General features: G+C 37.3%; 1 protein-coding gene across 1 annotated transcript in view; it reads left to right on the forward strand.

Annotated features, from left to right (window-relative positions):
- Nucleotides 1-23,307, forward strand: part of LOC106922552 (alpha-1,6-mannosylglycoprotein 6-beta-N-acetylglucosaminyltransferase B-like) — a 127,792-nt gene that overhangs the window by 85,477 nt on the left and 19,008 nt on the right. The window contains exon 9 of the mRNA XM_014995069.2: nt 18,677-18,808. Within this exon, the coding sequence (XP_014850555.2) occupies nt 18,677-18,808 (132 nt within the window). The remainder of the gene's footprint in view (nt 1-18,676; nt 18,809-23,307) is intronic.

The raw sequence follows: 23,307 nt of genomic DNA on the forward strand, positions 1-23,307 counted from the left end.
CTAAAGTATTATTATTAAATGATTTTTAATAGGCTTTCAATGCAGCGGTGCATGACTGAGTGGCACATGAGCATGGAGCACCTCCAATGCAAACAGTCATATTTTTTAATGTGGGGAAATGTGCAATCATACAAAAACATAAAGACAAAGCAGGTTACATGGTCAGACAAACTGCATGTCTGCGCAGGTCAACAGCACCATCGCAGAGTAAAATCAATTATGTTTGCAGAATGTTTGGAGGAAATGTATTGTCTGAGACAAGTGCAGCTAAAATGAATGCAGGAACTTCTTATTTTTCACGTTTTGAACAAGCTTGACGATCCCAATGCGTTAAAGCTCTTCTTGTTCATACGTTATCCTCAAATGAGCAGCTGAAGGAGCTGAGACAAGCACACTTCAGAAGAATCCTTTGGAGATGTAGAGCTGTAACATGAGAGTCAAATAAAACATGCATGAGGACGCCATCGGTTTCTCTATTTCATAAACGCTTCAAAAGTTTTTATTGTCAAAGCCAGAATTAATCTAATGTCAGTAGCCTGACATTTCTGTGCATTGTGCAGACGAAAACTGGGCCATTTTAAGGCACTCAGCCTTGAAATTAGCCTCAGTAAAACAGTGCTGATTTCTCTAAATCTAAATAGATTTGCCTCTTTCCTCGCTTTTGCCTGTATTTGTAAATTCTTTACTTTGTTTCTCTTATTGCTGTTTGCATATTTGATGTTTTGCAGCAAAGTCTGTGAAATAAGTGATGTCAAGGACAGAAATTAAGCTATAAAACACTTTGACAGCTCATGTTATCTCTATCGTCAGTTAAAAAAAAAAAAAAGTCGATACAGCTCGTTCCCAGACAAACAGACATTGTGTTTCTGCTCCATCTGTGAGAGATTCAATAACATCTTTATCCTGCAGAGACCAGGAAAGAGGTCCAAACACTGAATCACCTTCTTCGATTCTAGCCTAAATACGAGATATCAACTGCAGATACAGATGGACATTAAGACAAAGTTTGGTTTTATAACATGTTTTCTCACAGATTACTGTTCATTATCCAAAAAATGAATGATCAATATGGCACAACTTCTTACCAACTCTGCTTAACAACATGGTTGTTAACCTAAACTCTCTGTCAGAGCATTAATCAGAGAAGCACATGTTCAATTAGCTCAGGTAGCATAACAACGTAGCATGACAACAAGGAGTCGTTCACTCAACCAAGCTGTCATACATGGAAAAGTGCAAAGAAAACTAATGGCTTAAATCACACTATGAACCTAAACGCAATTAGGAATCTGTAACTAAAAACAAAAATTTATGTTTCCAGACATTTTCACCTTTTATCTGACTGACCTATGAACTACTAAATCAATTGGGCAAAAAATATAAGTATAAACGTCTAAAGCCAGTATCATAAAAGACATGCAGCTTAGATCTACAATGTGACTCCAGAGCCATTGGTTTTATAACTCTAGCTTGAGATTCCCAGAACTTCCTTTAAAACGCTCATTAAAGAAAAGAAATCTTAGGTTTTATCAAGTCAGTTATCGAAAGTTTTCTATTTCCTTGTAATGTGTTAAAAAAAATTATGAATACTTTATACTTGTTCTTTAGGGGTTATCTGATGTCACAATATATATATTTTTTTACCTGCAAGAGTCGTCTACAGTAGAAGGAGGGACCGGGTCGGTTGGCATGCTTTTTTTTTGTCTGCCGGCCATATTGGATTTAACAAAAATAGTTTATTGTATCAGCAGCTGATGGACAGTAGTTGATAGTGTATTTTATGGTGCATTAGTGTCCACTTAAGTGGTCTGTGTGCATTTATAACATAAAAATCCACAAGAAGCACAAGAAAATGGCTTTTAGATGGCTGTCCACTGTAGTGACCACTATGCATGAAAGGGTAAGTTAACGCAGCACTGAGAGCATTTAGCCTAGCAACAAGTCTAGCTTCAACCAAAAGGATCTCACAAAGCAGACACAATAAGCAATTCACACTCGCCTTGGCGATAAATACCCAACATGCTCAGCCACTTTGTTCACTAAAATGTGTATGTGCTTCGCTTTTGGCTGGCGTTTGTCTCAAAGATGGGGAGAAACACACTTTTTAAAATTGAGCCCATACTGAGCTACACTGCTTGACTGGAGACAGCTGTGAGATTTGCAGGCAGCATTTCAAATCCAAACTATACCTGTCAAGTTGTCAAACACTCACTATTAATATTATTAGTATAGATGAGGAAGTGCAAGCAGACTCTAAATGAAAAATGCATAGATTTTGGATTTTATATGCATGAATTTTTCTGCTGGTTCCTGCCAATTTATTCTCCTGAGCGCCACTATATATTGGATCTCAGTCATCATCACAGTTCATATATTATATTCAATTGACAGAGCTCTTAAATGCCCACATGAGTCAGTGAGTGAAATGCAAAAGCTGACAGAGTTCTGGGGACTGTCAGCGTTGGTGTCTGAAAAATGTAGATTAATCATAAGGACTAATCATTAAGGATTAATCATTAATCTTGCTGCGATTTTCACCAGAAGCATCACAATTTGATATTTTCCTGATCTTGTATTATCCAAGTATCCCCCCACATAAAACAGTTTTACCTGCATCTGCTCATACTACAAATAGTGTTTCTTTGTTCAGAGGGTGTCCAACTTTGGTACAAATGGGGCTGGGCAATATGAAAAACGTGTCATGATAGAAGCCTTTCATATCAGTCAATATCAATAATTATTGATTCGTTTTCTGTTTTAAATATCTGAAATGCTGCCAAAGTGGCGACATGACCTTTACTGTTTTATCCACAGTTGTCACTCCACACCATTGTTTTTTTTTATTATTACTATTGTTTTTAAGGAGTTATGAGGCACAGTAGTGAAACTTTAAACTGCTGCTGTGCAAGTTACTCAACAGATTGTTGCTAGGTAACCAAAAAGTGATTGAGTTGCTAGGTAACCAAAGAGCGATTGAGTTGCTAGGTAACCAAAGAGTGACTGAGTTTATTGATGCCACTGACCTTCCTTAGTTGGCCTTGAGTGGTTGAGCGGTTAATGCCCTTCTTTTGCCTACATCCCCCACAATGCTGTGCGGCTCTGGATTGGAGTTAGTTGAAATTATTGAACATTCTATCAGATGTATTATCTATTAATATTGATCATGTGTCTGTAGCAAAATATATTATTGATTTATTGTCCAGCAATAATCACATATAAAGTTGATAAGTAATAAGGGAGGCATTTTAAATTAACTGGTGATCTGGCTGACAGAACAACTAGTTACTTTTAGAGTTGAGAATCTTTATTATCGTGGTTGATGGTTAAAGAAAAGCAAACTGATTAAAGTAGGAATCAAATTCTGTCCTTTACTTGAATAATATTCCATGTTTTGAGACATTTTCTGGAGTGCCACATCTTTTCCACCCGTCTCAGCTTTACGTGACACGTTTCTATGACCACTCTGATAATAGCTCTCCTAAAAATCGCTCACCAGGTTCAGATTTGAGCTGGAAGTCAGTTCAGACAGCTGAGTGCAGCCTCAGAGGCTCTACGCTCTACAGCACATCAATAAAAATTTGTTCTTATTTTGTGCTCTGCCCTGTCAGCGGTATAATACTAATGAGAGCACTTACACGCTGCGCCTCTGTCTGTCTGCGTGGTGGGATGTGAATCAACACATCCACTTGACTTGAGATTATTTGCGAGAGGGAGTGCTTGTTCCTACACATCCATCCAGATGCACGTGTTCACTTTGCATTTGTGCAAAAGCCATCTGCCGGCTGGATCGGTTGACCGGCACTTTGCTTCTGTTCTATCCTTCCTGAGCACCGGAGGCAGGTTTCAAAGTGGATTTATCTGATGTTCTCCATGTGTGAGCATTTAATATTTACATACCCATATCCAAGCATTACTATGCAGGAGATTGTTGAGTGTTGAACAGTATCTCAATCTTAGGTCTGTGTGCACTTTCAATCCCCTTGATTTCGTCTGTCACAACTAATGCAGACTCATTCTTCTTTATTTGGTGGGATTAGATAGGAAGTTGCTGATGGAGGGAAAATACCTCGCTACCTGCCTGACGACTTGGGAAGCAAGTCTAGAACAGGCTTCATAAGTAAACGCTTCAGGCGGTGTGTATGCATGAGTGTTTGTTTGTCTGGTGGGCTGTGAGGGTTTTCTAGGATATTAGGGGTACAGCCTAGACAAGTTTCTTTTTTTCTGTATGCTCTTTACACAAACCTGAAATTTTCTAATCAAATATATAATAATCAAATAATCAAATAATCAAATATCTGGAACGCTTCTGGTTTTATCTACCTAGCTTACTCTTTTTTGTTTTATCTACATTTTTATCTTTATTTTTATGCTTCCTTTTCTCTTTTATTATTATAAATAAAGAGCTAAATAAATAAATTATTCAATGATTCATGTGCTGGCTCACAGAAACTGGGGTTCTCTGTAGGAGTTGCTGAGTTCAAGAGAAATGCACACAACACCAAATTTTACACAGGTTTCGATGGAGCTGGTTGTTGAGGAAATGTTGAAGGCTGGAAATCTTTAGACTTCAGTTTCATTGCACGATAGTTATTTAAGGATTTCAAAACCCCAGCATTGTTGTGAGTATTGAATGAGTATTAGGGAGGAAAAGCTTAAGCAGGCGTTATTAGTAATATGTTCAAACTCTGTGTGTACGCTGGAAAAAGAGAAGCTTAAAAAATGTAATTGGTTACAAGTAATAGACAAACTTAGTTTATTAGTCTTAGTTTAACTTGATAACTTCATAAATTAACTTGGATAAAACTACTACTTGTGACCAAATTTCATTATATTTAAGATGGATCACCTCTTCTTTTTATTTCAATCTATATATAGTCATATTGTCATATTTTTCCATTGCTATTTTGTCCTTCTACCTGCTGCTTTAATAAGCCTGACCTTTTTTCACCTTGCTGCTCCACCTTCCATTTCATTCCCACCATGCTCAAGTCTCCGCCGTTCTGTCGCCACTCTTCATCTGAAAAGTTTATTATTTTTGACATGTGGGGCTGATTTTATTTACGTTTTTTGCTCCTCTGTCTTTCATCTCTGATTCATCCCATCCTCACACGCACTTTCTCTCCCTCGCTCCAAGTGCTCCGGTGTTTATGATGCGCCTCGCAGCTCCCTTATCTGGTGCACCCGGCCTCGGCTGATAACTGGGGCCTGTCAACTCCTTCGGATACCAGAGTGTTTTGATGCACATGAGTGCTGGTGTGTGAAAGATTGTGTTGAATTCTGTGTAAGTGTAGAAGTATCTGCGTATGTGGTAGAGTGTGTGTGCTCAAAGATTATCATCCCATGGGAATAATCAAAGGAAAACGTGGAAACAGGTGATTACATGGATGTTTGGGTGATTACAGAGTATGTGAAGGTATTTGTGCATGTACCCAGCTATCATTTGGTTGGCTTGGAGAATAAGACCCGGTTGATTTATAACAGTGTTTGTTCGTCCTTGGTTTTTATCTTCCTGGTTTTTAATGGAAGAGTAACAATACATTCAGCTCATGGGATCAGACTAGTTTTCGCTTCATGAAGGTGAGACGAGGTAAGATTTTAACAATACTTTTGGGTGATATTCTAAAATTTTTCAAATAAGAAAGAGTAGCGGTATCACAATTTACTGATGGGTAACTCAAGAAATACTTTCTTTACCACAAGTTTGAGCACTCTCCCTCATATCCAGTGCTTAAAATAAAAGCATAAACTTTAAAGTCTTTAAACTGTAGCTTCCAGTAGAGTAAAAGTAATGCCATCATCCAAAACGTTTAGATGAGACTCGAGCTGTCAGCTGAAATTTTACCAGTGTCTTCAAAATTTTTACCAGTGCTCCTACAACACGCTTCAACAAACAGCTGCCAACTCTGAAAATGAAGGTAATTTGTCACTACAAAACAAAAAGAGCAGCTGTTTCCTCAGTTTGCATCATTAGAAAATGGCAGTCAACGGTAGTTGTTGAGAACATAATTAAGGTCTGAACTACAAATTTGTCAGGGAACTGCAAGCAGAGTTTCTGGAAAGGAAATAAAACCCATTGATTAAGCTTAGAGAGCATTTTCAGTCTTGGAAAGAGGGTGTGCTTAGGCCCTTCACATAGGAACACAGGTATTTTTGATAAAAACCAGCTGTTAGTCTTGACTGTCTGCATGGAGGGAAATACAATTCATTTTACCTGAAAAGATGTAGTTTTTTAACAAGCCAGACAAAATAGTGAGCTTTGCTTCCTTATACTGTGGTGGATATGTGAGATTAATCAGACCTGATGTCATCTGAGTGGATTTGAATTCACAATATTCACCGATGTGCAACGCTGGAGTAATACAACTGAACTGTTTCAGAATGGTTTTGTATGGACAGAACGTTTCTGTAAAAAGAAAAATGCTGCTAAATCTGACGACTGTGTTTACGAGGATCGTCAGTCGGTTACTGACACTCACTGTTTTGTGTTTTGTTGCGCTCTGGCAACTGCAAGTAACAGCACTCACCACGGCATCAATCAAATAAATCAGTCAATAAAATTTTATTTGTATAGCACATTTCAGCAACAAGGCATTTCAGAATGTTTTACGTCATAAAAATACAAAGTTATAGAACACACAACAAGATTACATGTTGCCGTCATTACACATCAGATTATTGATTAATGTTTCATTGATTGTGTTTCAAAGGCAACTCTAAACAGCTGGTTTTTTGTCTAGATTTAAAGGAACGCAGTGTTTCAGCTGTTTGGCATCATTCAGACCAAATTCAGCAGGAATTTAGTTTTTGTTCAGCATTTTTCACGGGGGCACAGAACAAATTACATCAACAAAAAGTCAAATTTTATAATTTAATATATTTAGAAAAAAAAATGTCACATTTTTTTTTACAAAAGATAAGAAAATGTTATTTTTGTTGTGAATGGCTCATACCACTTTCTGTCATAAACACGACTGAAAATCCTTAGAAGTAACTAAGAACTAAAAGCTTGAAAGTGAGTCAACAAATCCTAGAATATTTTATTCCTTTGAAGAAACATAGTAGATTCAAGTATTAGTACATAACATGTTCACACATTCGTTTCTTTTTATTTCAGTCACTGTATCCGAAAGTAAGATTAAAGACATTTAAAAAATGTCTCTTGTAGAACTTTTGTAGCAAATAACTTTTTCTATTATTTAAACTGTTTACTATATCTACTTAGCATAATTAAAAATTTGATCAGGACATGCCGTTACTACTTCACTCTATCACTGAGGCATCATATTAGCATCTACTTTTCTTTCTAGATCGTGAGAATTATGGTGCGCCTCGGGACACACGCCTAAAAGGACCAAACTGATGTTACACAAATTTGTCAGTGTGTCGCATCATGCAAACTTGGCTACTGCGCTTTTAAAGCTGGAACCTTTAAAGTTAACCTTATGCAACATCAGGGCAAGATTCTTCTGAAACACTAGAGTTTCAAAGACCTTTTGCTTAAATGAGTTTTGGCTCTGTAGTGAGCACAATTTCTGTAACGTATAAAAGTGCAATATGTGCAAAACATATGTGAAAACATCTACTTAGCTGGCAAATCAATGTTTTGAGTTTAGAAAATTAATAATTCTTGAAACATCTTTTACTTTTGCCAACAAAGCTTAAGATGACAGCCAATTTCTTCCTGGGATTAAGCGAACGCTCAGTTGCACTGTAAATATGTATCAGCCCTTCAGCACGACCATCAAATTTTCATGTTTGGGAATATTTCTATAATAGGATAGACACACACACACGCACACACACACACTGCAGGGCTTGTCATAATCTCAGCTGCTTTCACCACTTTCTGACTGTTGACCCTCAGCCCCCTCTGTCAGCTGGGGTTAGTGTGAATGACTTTAGTTGACAGCACAAACTGGAATGCCCTTCAAATACTGTGCCAAAACAACAACTATACGCACATACAAAACACGGCTAAAATGTGTTGAGTGCACATATATGTAAACAGCTCCTCATCGGCCCTACAAAACAATATGAAGTCCCTAATATGTATAAAACTACAGCCCAGAGGTGTTTTTGTAATACAAACACGATGGCAGCAGTGAATCCAAGACAATTCTTTAAACTATTTTTCTTGAAAATGTAAAGTTCTCATGCGTAGCACACATTTTAATGTCTCCCCCCTTCATATTTCATTACTCGTGTCCTGATTGGGTGGTTATTCATCACAAACTCTTTAAGTAGCTTGTACCATGGCGCAGCATCATTCAAAATCCTCTCCTCACTTCGAGGCATATCTCTCTTTTTATGCACTAGCAGGCTAACTGTCGATATGCCGGAGAAACGATTTGTAACCTAACTGTCTCTCAATTGGGCTGTGGCCCTGATGACTTCTGGTTTGAAACGTGTAATAAAGTTCTATTTATTTATTTTTTTTGCTTTGCTGCAAAATGCATCATTTATTCTTTAATTTTGAAAATGATCTGATGATTTTGTTGTCTTTTGGTTTTCATTTAATTTTTTATTTTGATTATTTTGAGCTGTTTAAATTCACAAATCACCTTATGAGTAATTGTAGATTGGAATAAGAGACTACAGTCATCATAAAAAAGGTCGTTATGTTTAGCACCAGTTTAACATTTGTAGCAACAATGTTTTTAGTTTTTTGCTCACTGGATTTACTCACAATACTAAAAAATTAATCTGGATATGTTTTGCGGACTGGAGATGCAGCTGCCTTCTGCATTGACAACTAAATCAATGAGAAACTAGACTTAAATCTGTCAACAAGAAGCAGGAATTAGAATAAAATCTTTATTTCTTTCACCAACTGCACCACATCTCTCCAAACACATACAAACAGATTGGAGTCATTGGACTATAGACAAAAAGACACAGTTATGGGAAGGCAATCAACTCTTATTGTTCATATTTTGCCTTTGTGCATCTAATAACAGCTCTCCAAATTGCTCCTCAGGAGATCAATAGAGCCATTTGGTATTGAACTGAATAACTTCAGACCACCTCACACATACAATATTCAGCAATCACACATATGCAGAGTTATGCTGAGATTTTATCGAGTCATTATGCACCGTGGAGCAAATTGTTTGTGTTGTTTTAGGTTCTAATGGACTGAAGAAGAAAACATATTTGTTAATATAAAACATAAAATCTGGCAACAAATAATTTAAAGTAATATATACATATTTGAACTCCCAAGATTATGACATGTGGTTGATACTGAGTGTAAGAACATCAAAACTAGTCCCATTTAATTCTAATCATTTGGTTTTCATCTTTTTCCACTTCAATAAGAACACACAGGAAACAAAATGTGTTTGTCTACTTGGCCTTTATTCTATTTTATTTATAGATTTGGGAAAGCAGCTCAAGAATTATGAGTATTGAAATGTTGCTTTGGGCTCCTAGCAACACAAGGAAACGCTTTTAAAGGGAAACTACAGCGTTGAAAAATGTGTTACTCAATTCTCTCTGTTCTTGCTTGATTTTGTTTTAAATCTATTGCCAGTTATTGGTGATTCTCCTGATTTTAGTGCATATCAGATGCTAAACAGTGCAGCTATGACTTAGACATCCTGAATCATCGCCTCTATCAAAAGCATACATGATATGCTTCAGTGGAAGTTGGCTTGAGGGACCTCATACATCCCCCTTAAGTTTCTTTTAAATAGATCACAATCATTGTGCGGAAAGTGATGTATGCCTGTGTCAGGCCTCTTTTTGTGCGAATGCCAGATTTATAAATGAGACCCCTGAACTCAGTCCAATAGAGGAATTATGGGATGTGTGGTTTTGGGATGACTGCCATCGTCCTTGTGTTTCCACAGAATTTGGATGATATTAAATGTTCAGATTTTAAATTTTGCTTTAGTTTTGCTGTTGAATCACAGTAGACTTGATTATTTTACATAATGTATATAAAATATTTACTTAATATACATTATTAGACATATATTTTAAAGTCCAGTGGCAGAATACACCCACACCCACACACACACACATGCAGAAATGTGCATGTACAAAAGCATTACTAATGATACAGTAACAGTGTATTTTTTGTGTTTTCACTCTGCAAGCTTGTTGAGAGCTGCATGAGAACCATATGGTTAAAATGCTAAATTTTCCGGGTTATTATTTTTAGGATGCTCAGTTGAATTTTACTCAGACAAGTACAAATTGAAATCGCAACAAAACATACTAGTGGTACTTTTGGTACCATATTCACAAAATGCGACTTTGAATCCAAGAAAACAATTCTACAGCATTGTGGCATTTACAGAATTAAATCGGCTCTGCAAAATATGTGGGCAGCAACTTCAAAAGTAACAAAACTTTAATAGATTTAATCGGTTGAGTGAAGCTGTTTTAACAGAGGTCATTGTTCAGTGTTTCATTAACAGAAATGTATTTCAGTTTGTCTTGACAAAAGAGACAAAGAAGAACCCAATTTTAAGAGTAAACCATCAGTTTTCTCTGCAGATAATTAAAATACAAAAGAATAAAAACGGCTTATAGAAAATTAACCATCATGAAGCTGGAAACTGCAGTGTGTTGTCTTTTTCTTCTTAGCATTTTGATTTCATTTGATTTCTGTTCATCTTTGCTTTTCTTCCTTTTTACCCTTTTGAATTCAAGTCAGTTTTAGCTCCATTATCTACGGATTATCTAACTGGAAGTTAAAGCAATGATTGGTGGACCGCTTGCTCTAGATCTCAGTGTCCGGCTTGGACTGGAAACCAGCTTGTTAATGGGAATAGTACAAATTTAAACACATCTTGGAGATTAGTGGAAAACAAAACACTGCAATGCAGAGCATAGAATAAAACAATATTGTATTTTAATAGGGGCCATTTTAGTTGACATAGTCCCAATAACTCAAACACCAACACTGAATCAACTCAAAGAGAAGAGCTTCTGTTTGTAAGAGCTTAAAATCCAAAAATTAGTTCCTGCTTTATTCTTATTTTTTGTACGTATTAATTTATTGCACAGGTCAAACTCTTGGTATTTCATCCAGTGAAATCCTTTAAAGTTTATTTGAGCTGTTTATTTATTGATTTTAAATGACAAGAAGTGCCAAATGTCTTTTTTAAGTTCACTGCAGTTCAGCAGTGAGACTTGGATATCCTGAAAAAGGAACTTGTGGCTGCAAAAACTCATCAGCCGACCACATTCGCTGGATGGCATTTTCTAGAATGCCTCCAGGCTGGTGTTATAATGTGGCCATAATGAGAACTAATCCCTTCTCCAAGTCTTTCATTCCCTCTTCTATTAGACTGCTCAACAGCAACAGACAGTGCTCATCTTAAGTAATTGCTGCCGAGAGACTTCCAGGATTTATTTAGATTGTGTTATTTACTGTATGCTTTTTCACAGATTATTTGTTACTTGGCGGGGGGGTTTTTTATGCCGTAACTAAATGTATGAACCTGGAAGGAAAAGTGAATTTCCCACTGGGACTAATGAAGTTGTCTGACTCTGACTTCGCCTCATTTCCACACCAGAAAGGCTTCATCTTTCATCCTCTGCTTTAACACTTTCAGGGAACATTTAACATGTGTTCCCGTCCTCCACCCCACTCTCATCTTACCCATACTAATCATGAAAGCTGAAACTGATACAGATGTCAGGAGATCTTCCCTTCAGAGAAGATTTTTATCAGATAAGATCTCCTCCTTGGAGGATATCAGCTAAAAGTGTTGACACTTATCTGAGTCCCCTGCGGCTATCATCATGCATCCAAAGCGAAAGGATTAATGAGCAGCAGTTAGCGCTGCAGATTTTTATCCCTGGGTTTTGCTATGCAAATTCGACTCACATTGCTCTGTTTTTAAAGACATTAAAGGAATAGTTCCTCTTTAAGTGAAGTTCAGTTATTAGTTTTCTTACCAAACATTACCCATAGAAAACCAAACCAATGTCAAACATCTGTCTCACATGGTTTCAGCGTCCTTTAGGCTCATGTTATGCAAACTGAATAAATTAGGTGGCATAAGATCTCAATGCTTCAATTCTGGATGGAAGCATTGATTAATTATGTCGGATTTTGTTATTTGTTGGCTAATCTTAAATAAATACAAGCAGCAAAAAGCTGCACATCTTAAAAGTCAGTCTGTGTCCTGCTATTAGCATTTCCAATAAGCACCAGGGCGTCTTTCTTTTCTACTTCAGAGGATTTGGAAAACTTCAGTTTTTGTTTAAAATAATCTACTTTGATGTCTTCACGAAGCATCGTAACGAAAAGGTACCGACTCCGTGACCCGGTTCTAACAGACGATGATGCTGAGAACAAGTACAACACCTGGCTTTTTTGTTTTGCTTTTTCTTTTTTTTTTTGATGAGCAGTTTTGTATACCAACAAACCTAATTGTGCTCTTACCTTTAGTGCAAGTGCGGCGAAACGTGCGAGCTCAGCAGTTTGCAAAGCTCTCTGTGTTTGTTTACCTCAGCCGTTTTTCCTACCGGCCATGCAGAGAGAAACGCCACCAGAGGCAAATTGCTGCATTGGTTGTTGGAGGCTTTCTTCAGTTGTGTCTTGGGTATTGTATCAAGACACAACTGAGGCGTCATTGTCGAGTATTTTACTGTGCTTTGGTGCAGGCACATTTTAGATTTGATTATAGGTATATGTGAGGCTGAGGCTATTTGTACTCTGATGGAAAAATATCTCACTTTAAGGTCCCTGTAAAGGAATTGCTGTCTGTGCACAAAGTTCATACAAACCAGGGATTGATTTGCAGATAAAGATGTTTTTATAGCTGTTTGAATGTTTTTCTTTCACCTGACATGACATTGAAATGATAAAAACATATTTTTGTTCTATTTCCTTTTCATCTATAGTTATTTATTTGGACATCTTCACTGTCAAAATGTACAGCACTGTGAAGGAATTTTAAAATGCACTTTTAAATATTTAAATAATAAAAAGGCAAATACATTAGATCCAGTAAATGTCCAAACCTGTTCTAGAGGCAACACTATAATACTGATTTGCATCACAATTATGCTCAAAGTTGTATTTAATTGAGATTTTATATAGAAGACCAACATGAAGTATTTCTGTCAATTGAAAGGAAAATTATTTATTTATGTATTTATTTATTAGGGCTGATTTGGTGAAGAGTTCATGATTTTTAAGTCCTCACATAGTTTTCCATTTTAGGTTTGGGCTTTGAATAGGCCATGGACCTGTATTGATGAACCTCACCTCAGCCTGTAGTGCTTGCAGCCTTTCAACAGGTTTCCTTCAACACTATTCTCCCCCTGTTGAGACAAAGCAGCCCCACATCATGATGCTGCCACTGCCACCACTTTTCAACATGAGGATGGTGTTCAGAGTGATGTGCAGAGATAGTTTCCCTCAACACATGGTATCTGCAACTCAAGCAATTTTTTTGTGTCTTTTTCTAAGTTGAGTTTGGTTACTCTTGTTCTCTTGGCTGAATTTTTCATTAATACTCTCTTTTTGTCATTCTTATTTTTTAGATGATGGATTGAATCAGAGTTCTGTGAAACATTTCAGACATGCTATATTATTTAATAAGGCAATTATCTCCTTTTCTTGGTCCTTTTTTTTTTTTTGTAAGTGAAGCTGATTGTAAAGTACTACTATAAGGAAATATAAGAAGTTATATAGAGCTCTGGAAAAAAATAAAGAGACCACTTAAAATGATCAGTTTCTCTGAATATACCTTTTATATGTATATAAAATGAACATTGTTCTTTTATTCTATAAACTACTGACAACATGTCTCTGAAATTCCAAGCAAACATTTAGTATTTATTTGAAGAAAATGAGAAATGGTCAAAATAACGAAAAAGATGCAGAACTTTCAGATCTCAAATAATGCAAAGAAAACAAGTTAATATTCATTTAGAAACAAAAACACTAATGTCTTAACTTGGGAAGAGTTCAGAAATCAGTATTTGGTGGAATAACCAGGAGGTTTTCAGTGGGGTTCAGTGCAATGGGCTCTCAATTTTTTCCAGAGCTGCATTTATTCAGAACCTTAATATTGTTTTTGTGGTGGGAAACATGTTTTAAAAAATCCCCCCCTTCAGTTTTACCAAAATATATTACTTCCTCCATTTTGGTCATTCTAGTATAAGGTCTCTACTGAAACTACGAGTCTCTGAGGTTCTGTTACATTCTGATAAAAGATAAAGGTCAGCCCCATTAAAGCACCTTCTTGGTCTGAAAGAGTTGGAAATTGTGAGGCTTTAAGGACAGCCTCATTCAGTCTAATAGAGGATGATGAAAAAGTGACAGACTTTTGTAATATTTCTCAATAGTGCTACAGAAAGCCCACTGATGCCAGTTTTCAAATTTGTATGGTGCCTATTGAATGAAGTATTTGAAAAGGCCCTCTACATCTGTGCGAGTTATCCATTATCCATAAGGATGAAAGCAGGAAGGAGGCAAGACTAATTAGCACTGCCTCTCTCCAGGATGAGTGTTCTCTTGAAATCACGCTATTCTATAATGTTCTTTAGGGTTTTAGACCACAGATTGTTTCTAGTGTCTAAGATGCTGTGATTTTTGTACTTTTTGTTTCCTAAAAACGATTTCTTGCTGCATGACATACAAGAGAGTCAAAGATTCGCCTCCCACAGATTGATTATGTTCTGATTTCTCAGACTCTGGTAATGAATTAAAGATTAAATAATTGAGTTTTGCCATAGCTGAATAGATTCAAAGATGTCTCAGTCTGTATTCATAATGTTCACTATTCACTGCATGTTCAGATTCATAAACAACTGACAAAAAGTGTACAATTGTTTAATACTTTGAAAACAAAAATGTAAGGTAACTCGGCAGCAGAAAATTAATTAAACAGATCAGCATGACTGCTAAAAACATGGCTAGCCAAAGACATGTCTCCCTGCAGAATCAGTTAAAAAGTTCTGGGCATTCAGCAAATTCTTCTGATAACTTTTATATCGAATCTTGACACCCTCATCTTCCATAGCTGGATATTAGGATGGCAAAAAATGTCTGGTGCTACCTGGATAATTTTCTGTTTAGAGACGTTTACCAATAAACATATGAATTTCACTGAAATACAGGATGTTGCTGATAATGCATGCAATGTCATTAGTTCTGTTGTTGCTAAAATACAGACACAACATCCTAATGCATTTGTGGCAATATCTGGTGATTTTAATCATTCCTCACTCTCTTCATCACTGCCAACGTTTTACCAGTTTGTCAGCTGCTCCACCTGGGAAAACAGGATTTTGGGTTTGTTTGATGCTAATGTCAAGGATGCATATGTCTCCAAACCAAGACCTCGTCCTGACCACAGTCTTGTTTTTCTCTGGTCTGAATACAAACTACCTGCTAGGAAGATGACTGTTAAGAAAAGATGCCCTCCAGGCATGTTTTGAAGCAACTGATTGGACTGCTCTCTGCCAGCCACATGGAGATGAAGAAGATTACAGGAGCGCTACAAGAGATATTTCCTGCCAACAGCCATCACAAGCTACAATAACTCTTTGAAGATTTAATGAGTTACAACAACATTTAATTTTCCTTTGGGATTTATAAAGTATTTTTGAGTTTTAACTGAATTGAATAACTTATTTACATTGTTAGAACTGAGCTTCAGCGACTTATTTTTTCAGCCACACTTATCTCGATGATATGCTTTAAGCATTTATATGTAACAATAAATATATGTGATAGCTAACAAAGGAGTGCTTAGACTGAATTAAAAGTTATAGTACAAGCTGGTGATAGTGGTCCTTGAGGAAGAAGCTTTAAAAAACTCTTCAGATGAGCTTATCTGTCACGCTGCCAGTTGTTCCTCTTAGTAGATCAGACAAAACACTCTGTGGCCATATCTGTGTGTGTCAGCCTCTTGATGCAGTTCCCGCTTCGAAGCAATCGCTTTTTCATTTTGCTTCAGTCACTATGTCAAGCACCTTTATGGGCGTGTTTTCCCTCCTGTCTGATTGTGGGGATCCGCTGCCAACAAAGTGTCTGCAAGTCCTGTCAACTGTACTATCGAAATCCCACCCTGCATGAACAACACAGCCAAACTGAATTGAGTTTAGATGTAGTGAGATGAAATTCACCAGGGGCGTATAATTTCATTACTGTCTCCATTAGCCTTTAGCCTCATCGATCACAGACGTAAGGGTGAGAAGGCAAGTTACAGGTCAAAGATCTGAGGTCTGAGCGGGTCCGTCGGAACTGCAGCCAATGGAAACACAAAAGCTAGAAACAACGAAGTCAGTATCCAGATCTCTATAGTAAAGGTTCAAAAGATGGAATAAGTATATTGGTAAACCCTTAAATGTTTGTCTTTACAAATCAGACAAATATATCTCACACCATCTCTTATTTTCATTCTACCATCAAAAACTTTAATTTGTTTTATTAAGATTTTATGTAATACACCAACAGAAAGTAGGTAAAGTTATTAAACGACTTGCCAAGTCATGATGATCTGTTTAATATATCATCTGACAATGGGAAAATTATAAAATGACTGCAAGCCTACCAAGACTTGGTTGTCCTTCTAAACCGACAGCACACCTGCAGGAGAAGGTTTTCTGATCAGAAAGTATGGAAATGCAGCTTTTTGGACCATGAATGTTGGAACAACACATTATCCCACTGTTATTCCCGGTGGTGGCAGCATCCTGCTAGGAGATGCAGGGACAGGGAAGCTGAAGGGAACATGGATGGTTGTGAACACAGGATAATTCTGGTAGAAAAACTACTAGGCTGAACTTCAAGGCTGAAAAAGACTTCAGATCTGACAGAGGTTCAGTATACGGCAAGCGACATGTCCATGTTCTTCATCCCATTGGATAGAGCTTTAGTTATTTTTCAACAAAGAATTGAAATAAAAATCTTAAGTCTGCAAACCTGGTAAAACAAAAAACATCAAAAGACTTACAAATGTGAAAATTATCGACTCTTTTGGGACAAACTGCAGTTTGGGTTATTTTGAGAATTCAATGCTCTCGTTGCAGGAATACAACAGTCCCTTCTGCTATGCGTTTGAGTTCTGTCAGTGCTCAAATGAACTGATTAAAGTAAGCTAGCAGTTATGAGTCCACAACAAAGAACCCTGAAGAGATGCTAAAAAAGCAGCCAGACTACCGATGAGAGGCCAAGAAAGTACGTTTGCAGGAGGAGGAATGGCAGCTCCTGCTTTATCTGCAGCGGATGAACGCTGTGCAGCCCAGAGTGGAGATGATCAGGAGAGGCAGATGTACAGACGGAGGATGGTACCGTGACTGTTTTCCTCATCAGACCTTTAAAGCCTGAAGGGGAGTACATGAGCAAACTAAACTGACATCTTGTGTCAGAAAATCAGAACGATTTTTGAATATTTTCTCCATTAAAACCATAACAAGCAGGACTTTGAACAGTGCCAGAGCAGCATCATTATCCACCACGGCTACAAACAGGCTACAGTAGGACAGATTTCACTCACATTTTATTCCTCTTAACAATGTCAGATTAAATTTGTATAGATATATAGGTGTGCATAGTGTATGTGGAGCATTCATTTGCATATTCTCCTTTTTTTTGAATCCTGCTTTTTGGAAACCACATGGGGTCTTAGACGGTGTGAAAGTTAGGAGCTAAATTAAGTATTTAAAGTTATCCAGCTGTGTGTTCACCTCTTCATCTATTGATCTATCCATCCACCTGTCCAACATTGATTGAGAAGCAAAGAATTTGTCCAGAAAAAATGTGCATGAACCCTGGAAGGAAAAAAGTGTGCCGGTTTTAGTCTTTGTGCATTGTTTATCAATTGTGCGTCAACTGCAGCTACATAATGTAGCAACTAACAATTCAAATAGGAACTTGTAAATGTTATGGTTTTCAACTCGTACGTGCTGAAAAACTTTAACAAACAAGGTCATACTATATACACACTATACAGGCAGTCGTCATAATTCAAAGGTTTCCCTAAATTTTCCAGTCAAACTTGTTTGCAACAAAAAAAACTCGATAAAAACACTTAGTTGCTGTCCTGCAGATGTGACTCTTCCTTTCAGACTTTCACAGTAAAATACTCCATCAGTCGGGGTTATAATATAACCCCAACTGATGGAGTTTCTTCTGTTGAATGATGTCTTGTTAAAATGCTTTGTAGCATGCCCTGGTTTCCTTTTGAGCTAAGAATATAAGATCATTAGCATCATATTGGTTCCCATTTTCTGTCATACAGACACATTTAGACACAATTTAGCTTTTTTTTCTCTCTAAAATTACATTTATATTTTAAAAGTGTTTTTCCAGGTTCTGTGTCCATGAAATAATTGAGTTCCAGTATTACAGTTTATGGGCTTGCTATTGCTTTAATCATTTTTGCAAAGTGTTTTTAAGGTTTTGACTCCACATCAACCACTGAATGTGTTCATATTCTTCTCTCTTTTAGCTTTAGACTTGTTTTAGCACAGCAACAAAAACCATCGGTGTCTCTGCTGAAAGCACAAATTGTTCACCTCCCTTGTCTGGGCCAAACGAAAGCACAAAGGTTTTTTTTTTTATGAGTGAATAATGGATGTTTTGCTTCAGGCCAATGTCCCATCTTTGTGCTCTGTGGCTTTCCAGCTTATCCTGCCTCATTGTACTTTGAGGCTTTTCTGCTCCTCTAATCTTTTCTTTCATTTGGATGTCTTTCAGGTTTCTTGGAGTGCCTCCTGGTAGAGGCAGCTGTCCACTCACTGGTCCGTTGCCCTTTGACCTCATTTATACTGACTACCACGGCCTGCAACAGATGAAGCAGCACATGGGACTGTCACTCAAGAAACACAAGTTAGTGACAGTTTGTTATAAGCTTGACTAGAAAAAAAAAGAGTTTGTGTGGGACATAATATAAACTAAGTTTTTGATCTTAACCCAGTCTGACCATCAGTACCATCCGTATCCAACTTTTTCATGTCTGTCTCAACGAGGGGTGAACTGATCAGTTGGCTCCGATTTCCTTCATTTTGAGTGATTGGCTCTTGTTTACGTGTTAGATGGATTTTGTCCATCAATCTTATTTACTATTTGCGTTACAAGGAACCCTGAAGGTAAAAGTAACTTTATTGGTGGTTTATGTTGTCTGCTAGTTACAGTCTGTGTCTGTAGTCCAACCTGCAGTGCGAGTTTTATTTTAAAATGAAAGACAAGGAACAGATTTTGTTTTTGAGAACACTACCTTACCTATGTGTGTATTGTTCCACAGGTATTGTTTGATGTTTTTTTACAAGATTGAAACATTGAAGATGTATTGTGACCTTATCACATCTGACAGTGTCAGTTATTTTAAAAAGTTTGTATCGACCAAAGTCAAAATCCGTACGTCAGGCTTTTTATACATCGCTGACTGAACAGGAAAGCGATGTACACTTTCCTGCACCCTTATTCTGAATTTAAATCTTTTTATCCTCTTCTCCCAGAAAAATCAGATCTGTGCCGCTTCCATATGTGGTACTAAATCAGACATGAAAGTGTCTCCTTATGTCTTGTTATAGGTTCAAAGTCAGTGAGACACAGCATGAACAACATTCACTCTCATAATTTAGATGGCTCAAACTTTTTGGCCTGTGGGAGGAAGCCTGAGAGAACCCTCACCTGCACAGGGAGAACATGCAAACTCCATACAGGCCAGGATTCAACCAGGAGCTTCATATGGCTTCTTACTTGCTACCAACTGCACTAACATGCGACACTGAATTCCCTCTAATTTGTTTCATTAGAGGACTCAGTGGTTGCCATAGTGCTGTACATTTTCTCATAGAGGGGGATTATGTGTACATAAGGAAGGAGTGATTACTGAATTACAAGAAATAAGGGGGTTGAAAACAGTCTGTTCCATCCAGTTAAAATAAATTTGGGAACAAAAAAAAAATGTAAATATGGTGAACAGCATGGCTACGTGTATATGAACTGGTGCAGCACTGTCTGTCATGCTCCATTACATTGCACAGCAAGGGTAATAATAATTATAATCAATACCACATGTAGTGCAAGATAGAAGCCTTTTTAAATACTGACAGCTGACATGCAATTCCACATGCAATAATCGCTCCACACAACATAACATGCAAACCTTAACATTTATTCCTATCAGACCTCATTCTTAGCAGCTGCTAGCTGCTGTGTGATTGTCATTCTGTGCTCACTGTGATCAGGAGAGAGGTGCTTAAACGCTTTATGAAGTGGAAACAGGAGGGAAACAGAAAACGTGTGCCTCATGAGGGAAAACACAAATTAGACTCTCTCTCTCTCTCCGTGTGTGTGTGTGTGTGTGTGTGTGTGTGTGTGTGTGTGTGTAGTAGTAGTGCAAAAAAGTGTGCTTAATGGCTTTTGGCATTGCTATAGAGTTTCAACAACTTGGAATCTAGGCCATGACAGGCACAACGAAGAGGCAAGAAAACATGAATTAATATCCAAGGAAAAAGGATTTAAACTGCCAGAATGCACTGAAGGAAAATAATCAGCTGCACATCCCTGAGAGAACTGCAACATGAACCCACATGAGCTTCAGGGCTGTTTCATGTCGTTGCCTCAGAAACAAATACGAGAGAGTCCAACTATATTCTGATTTTGTAGTCCAGCTTCCTCCAGTGTTGGTCTCAGTCCGAAGCTTCATGACTTGATAAATCAGTTTGTCTTTTACCTCTAGATGTGATCACAGGGTTTGACTGTTTGGATATTATTGTCTTTGTTTTTGTTTTTTTCTTCTCCCTGTTAATGAAGGCAACAAAAGAGTTGAAACAGGGGGCAGCGTATTGTACTTAACTAGGAATTCAGCTAAAAATACAGAAGCAAATATTCTGTTTAAAATAACAAACAGTAGCCAAGATAACAGAGATGCAGAGATTTTAGGTAACTGGGGAATGGAAAGCTGCTGTTACATGCTTAAAGGGCCAGTCCGTATATTTTTAAAATCCAATTATGAGCAAGAGAAATGTATTGCTGGTGGACTGGGAAGTTATTTTCCCAGCATGTAACCCATTTTGCTGCCTTTATCTTGTTCTCATGATTTATCTTTCTCTCACACACACATTTCCAGCAGACAGACCGGCAGACATCAGCGCCTAATTGCTTGCCGTGTTCACCTTTCTGTTGCTCAGTTGTTACAGTGCGGTCTTGATCCTGGCTGTCTTTAACAAGATGTGACTCATAGTGTTTGTAAAGTATTTTGTTCTATCCCACACTTTCTCTTTAGAATTTGTCAGTTTTTAAAGTAACACTGAGGTGTACAGTTATATCATCTACCTAGACAGACTTCTCGTGCTCCATTATTATTACTGCAAGTATTTCTGTTAAGGCTTCTAACAGATTTTTACGCTTAAAGAAGTAGTATGCATTTTATAATTGGTAATATCTCCCTTACCTGCAGTAGAAATGTATCATATCACTGTGAGTTTGTAAGAAGTAAATAAGGTCTCGGTGGTGGAAAGCTAGCAGATGATCAAACATTCAAAGCGCTTGAGAAAGCTTTAGCTACTGAAGCTAATTATAGACTTTTGATATCCACCGGTATAGACTTTATCTGTCAGAGTGAGTTTAAATACCTTAACTAATTTAATCGCCCACCCAGCCATTTTGTGACAATAAGTTAAAGCTTTTTGGTGTCTGGAAAATGAACAACTTCAAAAACCTCCTGAATGTTGAGTCACATTCGACAAGCACTGCGCCGTTACCTAGCAACTCCAGCGAAGCCCAGCCCATCACCTAGCAACCAGCCCGAGGAACCATTTTTATTATATAACCCCATCAGCATCCCAACTGGTCTACTCATAACCACATCCTTAATGCTTAAAATTAAACGTACCAACAAGGGGTAGTAGGTGTCATGCCTACAGAACTGACATTCATATTTCTGATATTTAGATGAGAGTAGCTTCATTCTATTTCTCCTAAAATAGAATTAATAACTGGAGAAAACTGCTTTTTTGTTGTTTTCTGTCCTATAATTTCTGCTTATGTCATACTGCTGCATTTACCTGTGTAACAAGGACCCTAAGGATGAAGTTGGGTCAATGACATTCCTACTTTGCCCCCTCTCTCCCCTCGTGTTTATTCTGGTTGAGTCTCTCATAGGCTGAGTTTAATTAATCACATGGTCTAAGCTTTACAACCTCTTTCTTCTCAGTTCTCTTTAATTACCTTTGTTTTATGTTTGCACTGACAGCCACTCTGATTTATTAGGCCTGTGTAACATGGTAATAATGAGAAAGGTCCTGTTGTGTTCGGTGCGTCCTATTTGCTCGACTTCATATGATTGTTTGCGTGGAGGCGAAGGTGTATTGGTGTAAGTGGGCTGCTGTCAGAGATGCCGAAAGCAGATAAGAGTCTGTTTTAAATCAAACCCACTTATCTGATAATTGGAGCAGCATATTGATCCACTCCTCTCTCCCCCCTCCTCCCCATTTGTTGACTTTACTTCTGTGATAGCGTTGTGTTGAAGGAGATATCTGGGGGGCACGTCTGCATCCAAACACCAACAAAACATCTTCCCAGACTAAAGGAAAGCAACACTGCCTGCACTAGTAACAGTAGATAAATGATAAATGAGGGAAGGGTTTTGCACACAAACACCAACAGCAAAGCTGCAGTTTTTTTGTAAAAAAATATTGACAAATTTTCTTTGACATAAAAATTGTGTATCCTTTTATTTTTATCTTCTGCAAAAGCCAGAAAGCAAATTCCAGCTACATGAATACAATGTTCGATATTGTAGAAAGCTGTGCATCTAAAGCTGTGTATTCTATTCACACTGCAGTGTCCCTTATGTTAGGTGTCATAGCAATATACAGTTTTGCCTTTAAATGTATCTGGATGGAAAATCAGTTTTTATTGTTAGTAACAAACTTTCATACATGAAAATAGATCCTGTCTTCAGTAACATAGATGTTTGGAAAACAGATTTTCTGCTGCGTCTGCTCATGCAAGCTCAGTTTTGTGTTATTTTACTTCATGTGTGTTTGTTGTTTTTTTTTTTCTTGAAAAGGAATATCCATGTAAACTACATATCTATACATTACTGAAAAAAGTATAGCATTTTTTTCTGTCTTCCTTTTTTCTGTTTTTGTTTCCACTAAGTTTCAAATGTGAGGAAGAATTCCCAACAATTAGACGAAGTTAAGAGGAAGGGTTGGGTGAATGTTGTAAAAATGTGGTTGAACAAATTTAAAGCTAGACTGCTCAAACTTTAAAGAACCATCTTTTTTCTCAGATGACACAGGGTTGGTCAAATCATTGTAAAGAATCAGTTCTTACCAGTAAAAAATCACAAACCAGTGATTAAACGCATGTCG

Source organism: Poecilia mexicana, unplaced genomic scaffold, assembly GCF_051168715.1.
Source record: "Poecilia mexicana isolate PSO_F unplaced genomic scaffold, ASM5116871v1 scaffold_1, whole genome shotgun sequence".
NCBI lineage: Eukaryota > Metazoa > Chordata > Actinopteri > Cyprinodontiformes > Poeciliidae > Poecilia > Poecilia mexicana.